Below are 5,964 nucleotides of genomic sequence, written 5' to 3'. Positions count from 1 at the left end.
GGGCGCGGAGGGGAGGGCGCGGGCCGGAGGAGGGGCGGACCCGCCCGCGCAGCGCCTGGCGGAGCAGTGCGGCCGGGGCTGGGCGCGACCCTGGCCAGGGGAGGCGCAGATAGCGGGCGGAGCCCATCGCCGGCTATGCTGTGGCTGGCAGCCGCCGGAGCCCGGGCCATCGTGGACATGTCGTACGCCCGTCACTTCCTGGACTTCCAGGGCTCCGCCATCCCCCGAACTATGCAGAAGCTGGTGGTGACCCGGCTGAGCCCTAACTTCGGCGAGGCCGTCACCCTGCGGCGGGACTGCCCGGTGCCGCTCCCCGGGGACGGAGACCTCCTCGTCCGGAACCGGTGAGCCCGGCGCGCGGCCCCGCCCCGGTCCCCGGCCCTCGCAGCTCGGCTCCAGGCTGTCCCGGGCCACCCTCGTGCCCACACTGCAGCGCGCGCTTGGGCGCACAGCCTGACTTTGCGAGATCCCTGGAAGTTGAACCCGCCGCCATCTGGCGAAGGCGAATGTAATGTGACTTGCTGGTGTGAATATCCGATGCCACCGAACGTCCTCATATCTGGGGGTTATTTTAATTTGGGATTCCCCTCCCCTCCCCCAGCCCTCCCTCCTCCCCCTCCCGCTCCCTAAATAAAACCGACGGGACCCAGAAAGAGAGGCTCCCCGCCCGGCCCACCCGCGCGCACCCACGATTCCTGCGTTGACATAATTTTTAGTGGAGCAGCAACAGCCCGGACTCACACCGCGACATTTAGGTAACCGTGCATTGGAGGAAAGGGACCCAGGTTCGACTTGCTTTTTCCTGTCCCCTCGGCCTGTCTTGGCGGAGCCTGCCTTGAGTGTGTTGGTGTGCACCTAGCTGTTGTGGTCCGTGAATCATCAGTGCGGTGTTACTGTGCTCTGTCATCTAAGTGCAAAGAACAGTGTACCCGCCGAGCTGGGCCCGCGAACGGTGGGGGCATGGTAGCATTTTGCCTGCCTGCATTGCGGACATTCAGGTGGCACACGGGTAGTGGACAGACCTGCTTGTTCCACCCCCATGCTTCCCACCTTAATGCGTTTCCACCTCACTAATCTTTAGTAAGTGAAGCAGAGGAATTAAGACCTCGCTATGATCTGGCCCCGGCCATACCCACTGAGGACTGAGCAGAGCCTTCCCTCACTGCGGGACTGGCAGGGAGGTGATCTTCTGTGCCCTTTGGCCTGCTGGGTCCCATCCGAATGGTTCCTTCGTGGCATTTTGCTCGTTGGATAAAATTACGGAAGGGAGGCGTTAGTTCTGACTGTATCCAGACTGTAAACTGCTAGAAAGTACTTCCAGTCCCCTGTGAGGTCTGCAGGATGAAATGTTCCTACCCAAGTGTCTTGGTACAAAATTTATTCAACCAGTCCAGTTTATAGATTCCTGTCAACTCTCAAACAAGACTGTAGGAATGAAGAATGCTGATTTGTGACATGAAAGTTTTGGAAACCTGTTGGAACCTTAGCGTTGAGTGAGCAGTGGGTGGGATTGAATGGAGGGGGTAGATGGAGTGTAGCTTCAATGGTGTGTGTGTGTGTGTGTGTGTGTGTGTGTGTGTGTGTGTGTGTCCCCGTCCTTTTGCATGCTTGCCTGGATGCAGAGAACTGCTTTATTGTGTAATGAAATGCTGAGGTTGTGGAGACTAAGAATTTGAGCCCTGCCAGCTTAGAAAGAAGGGCTTGCGTTTGTATTCAGGTAGTAATGCATCCAGAGAGCAATGATTTGCTAGAAGTTCAGCCCAGAATAGACTGAAAAGCTTTCCAAACAAACTTCAACCGGGAGGGAAAAAGTTGCACGCAGGGCTTTCACTTTCTTTTATTGCTGTGATATATAGTATTGAATGTAAATACTAATAAACACACACAACTGCGGGAATGAAATCCCTTTTTGAAACAGGTGTGACATAGAGAAGGGTGCCACAAGGGGCCAGTCTGGAAGGTGTTGAAGTATGAAAGTAACCGCGAGGTGGGACTCCCACCGCGGGTGGAGGCTACTCTGCTGCCCAGGTCTTGGGGCCTCTCCTTTAGTAGTTACTGTCACTCCATCCTCCTTCCTTTCCCCCTCTTCATACGTTTGTTCTCTTGTGGCAGCGCCCATGGATGCCCAAGGTCACCTCAGTTGATTCGGGTGCTCCTGGGATCCCTGAATTCAGAGCGCAGGAGCGTAGACTATCCTGTTTAAAAATCAGCGGTTCGAACTGTTTAAAAATCACGCCTCTTTTTTGCTTCCATGGCTGCCTAGAAGCCCTTTGATATAAGTGGTTTATTTATGTAAGCAACTTGACCTCTAACTTCTACCTTGAATCCACAACAGGGGGGAAATGTAGCCAGTTTGTGTGAGTTGGAAGCAAGCTATCTTCACCTCCCCCTTTCCATATTCTTTTGGAAAGGCTCCTTTCCTGTAGGAATGTCCTTTATTCTTGTGAACAGTATCAGTGTTCTTCCCGGTTTTTATTTTATTTTATTATTTTAAGGAGCAGAGGTTTAATAATTTACCTAAAGTTAGTTCATTTTAATCCAGGACTAACCTCTCCTAACCATAGCTAATTGCATTAAAATTTTATGCAAGTGCACCTCACTTTTAGCATAACAAAATCTCTGGAATGAATGGATTGAGCCCAAATTCATTTATTTGGGTTTTGTGAGATTTTAATGGTGCTCTATCTGACTTTTTTCTTTATGAACTATGTTCCACATCACATTCTAGTTAGCAAAATCCATTGCTTCATTTAGAAAGAGGGCAGCGCATGCGAGCTACCCCTGGCTTTAGACAATAAAGTTTACAATCGGGAAAAGTGTGTGGAGGGTGTTATCATAAAGCCCCTCGGAATCAGTAATTGACGTTCCTTTACCAGCCCTCACCTCTCAGCCTTAAGCACCGGAGACTACTTCCTTTCTCTCACCCTGCCCAGTCCTAGGAAGAGAAAAAAATGTGAGACAGATACGCTCAGATCAAGTCCGTTTGTGCGCTATTCTTGGCTTTTTCGTAAGAGAGTGACAGATTATTTCGTTTCCAAATATTCCTAATGATTTTCTGCTCAAGTGTAAGATAATGGAGCAAAGAGTTTTTAGAAATGGCGGTGAGAGGTGGGGGAGGGGGAGGGTGCTGTGATAAACGGTTTGTTGCTTACAGGGGAGGCTAAACTGTTCATCCTCCAAACTCTCCAAACTGAGATTTTTTTTAAAATTTTTGCCCCTTTCCTTTACATCTTCTTTTGTTTTTTTTTTTTTTTAATGTTTTTATTTTTCAAGGAAAGTCTGGTTTGGGCGACTTTGTTCTTTGTTTTGTCATCCACTTTTCAAGCCTCTTCCTGTGGACTCATTTTCCTGTTTGGTGTTTATTCGAAGGAAAATGTGCCCCCCCACACACCCCAGGGTCGCGTTGTTCCAGAATGAACTTAACGAAGAAGCTCGGTATAAATAAGTATAAATAAGCGGGTGGCTTTAAAGGGGTATACATTTGGGGAACACCAGGTGAGGTGCGGTCCCATTTATTTTTCATGGGGTTCCTAGACTTCAGTTTTGCCAGTGTTTCTTCCCTTCGGATAGCTGGGATCCTGTAATCATTGCCGACACATTTTCAATTAAAGTGGGGTGCAGGAAGGGTCTCCAGCGTCTCTCCTGCCTTTCAGTGGCTCCCCTTCCTTTCCCATCCCTGCTCCCAGACCTGGGACCTCTTCCCCCTGAGGCTGCTGCCCTTGAACTTATTTCTGGGGGAGTGGAAGACTGACTCGCAAACCTCCTGAAGCTTTTCGTAAAGCCCAGGTAAAGACCACAGTGCATCCCAAACAGTGACGGGTCACCGTCACCACCATCCGAGCAACCCAAAGTCAGAGTGGGGTAGTGGGTCGAGACTAGTCCTCCACCCCACCGGGGTCACAGGACCCAGGAGAGGGTTCGGGGACCGGAAGCCTCGGGCTGTAGGCAGTTGCTGGAGCCTCCTTCCCTAAGGGGATGAGGATGAGTTATAAGTGGGCAGGGTTGCAGGGCAATAAATGGGGGTGCATGCCGGCCAAGGTCATCATCTGGCAGCCTTCTGGGGGCTGGGAGGAACTTGTGCATGGGGTGGGAAGCCCAGCAGCCGGTCTGGAACCTAAGGTCTGTGCAGCGGTCTCTGGCGGCTCCGGATCAGGACGTTGGGTCTTTGAGTCTTTCCGGGGTGGGAAGCCGAGGTTCCAGCGGAGAGCGACCCGAAGCGCCCACATCTGGCGCACGACATGCCTGCCAGGGCGCCGCAGGGGAGATGTGAGCCGGGCGAGGTTTGGGGGCCTGTGAGTCGGCGCCACCTCTCCAGCGACTGCCGGTGCTCATTGCCAGGGTGACCCGCTGTGGGTTTTCAGCGAGGCCGGGTGGTCAACCCAATCTTCTGCTGGCCGGCTGCAGCCATGCCAGCTCCAGAAGAGCCCACTCTCAACCCCTCCAAACTTGGCTTTGGCTGCGCACGCCCTGAGCTTGTGCACCCTCCCCTCCTCTCCTCCGCCAGTATGTCTTGCTACATCTTCACCTCTTCCAGGGAGGTGGCAAACCACTGCCTGGGAAGGGGAAAGGGGATCGTTTCGTCTAGGTCCTGCAGAGCTCCCAGGGCTGCAGCACCGGGCCCAACTGCCTCCAGCATCTCTGGGAGCTACTGCAGATGGAGGGGCGGCCCCTGTGGCTGGGCCTTGAGAAGCCTAAGTGAGGACATAGCCCGGAGGGGCACAGGAAGGGTTAACAGTGCACTGGGTGGGGTGGGGGCTCCGAGGATAACTGACAGTTGCCCCCACCCCACCCCCATCACCCTGCTGCTAAGCAAACCCTGAGATCACTTCCATCGCCTCCAGCTCCTTTTCTGGAGTTAGCTTTGTAGCCAAAGAGAGCAGGGAAATGAGCTGCTGCTGGCCCTGGGAAATCCAGAAGCAAGTTTCAGATAGCTAGCTAGCCCTTCCAGAAAGGTTGTCTGGAGAATTATGGAAATTTAAAGGGAAAATAACAGGTTCCCCCCACACACACACACCTCCAAAAATAAAATGTAGGTATCTCAGCAGTAAATGCTAATTTTTAAGCAAAATTTATCTTTCCCACTTTTCATTATTGTACTTCATCTGTAGGTTCAGAATTTTAAGGAGTTATTGGAACCATGTTGAGCTGACTTCTGAAAAAACAACTGTTTCCCACTTATTTGCACCATCAATAGAGATCTTTCTTTAAGACTGGATACTCACAAGGCACCATTTAAAATTACAAAGTATTATTCGTATACAGTAAAACTGTATCCTTACACAAGACAGTTTTGATTTATTAAATTAAAAGTAAATTCTTTTAATTTTTCTATTGCCTCCAGGTACTACCATCTTTATACTTTCTTACAGGGGAAATGGCATTTCTGAGGAGGGTTCTTCATTTGTGTCAGACATTCTTAGTAGATGGCCTTTCCCCTACTGTGTATGGGGATATTTTTGTTATGAGGTATGCTGAGGTGGTAAAAATACTGGCCTCACAATTAAAGTGAGTCTGGATACCAAAATGAAGGCAGTCATCTGCTATTAATCAGGTTATGTCTGCTTCTTGTTGAGGAAAATACAGTGAAGATTTGCTTCTCTTTTCATCTAAAAGGGCCTGTAAAATGCTGAATGCTGCATAAAAATCATTCTCCCCAATTTTCGTTCAATTAATCAAAATGCATATGTTCACGTTGGGCATAGTTACATCAGAGAGAAAATTTGCTGCAGAGCTTCAAACAACCAGGGCAGTAACATGTAGCACAGATGACCTCGCACATTCCATCAATCTTTAATAATACCATTGTCATTACTATTATTGTCTGAAGTGTTAAATTGCTGCCAGAATCAATACAAGTGTGCTTCTTGAATATATTTTATCCCACTGTTGTTTTTAACATCTCTGTTAAGAGACCAATTAATTCCCAACTCAGAGCTCCAGTGAAGTTTGTATATAGTGAGGACT

At 50.0% G+C, this 5,964-nt stretch overlaps 1 protein-coding gene across 1 annotated transcript in view; it reads left to right on the top strand.

Moving 5' to 3' along the window:
• The first annotated feature begins 10 nt into the window (after positions 1-10).
• Zadh2 (zinc binding alcohol dehydrogenase domain containing 2) overlaps positions 11-5,964 on the top strand; it is an 8,408-nt gene continuing 2,454 nt past the window's right edge. The window contains exon 1 of the mRNA XM_008850673.3: positions 11-344. Within this exon, the coding sequence (XP_008848895.1) occupies positions 136-344 (209 nt within the window). The 5' untranslated portion in view covers positions 11-135. The remainder of the gene's footprint in view (positions 345-5,964) is intronic.

The sequence above is a fragment of the Nannospalax galili genome, unplaced genomic scaffold (genome assembly GCF_000622305.1).
Source record: "Nannospalax galili isolate Female #2095 unplaced genomic scaffold, S.galili_v1.0 scaffold243, whole genome shotgun sequence".
In the NCBI taxonomy this organism is placed as follows: Eukaryota; Metazoa; Chordata; class Mammalia; order Rodentia; family Spalacidae; genus Nannospalax; species Nannospalax galili.
Note: the sequence above shows the minus strand (reverse complement) of the source record. Positions and strands in the feature narration are given on the sequence as shown.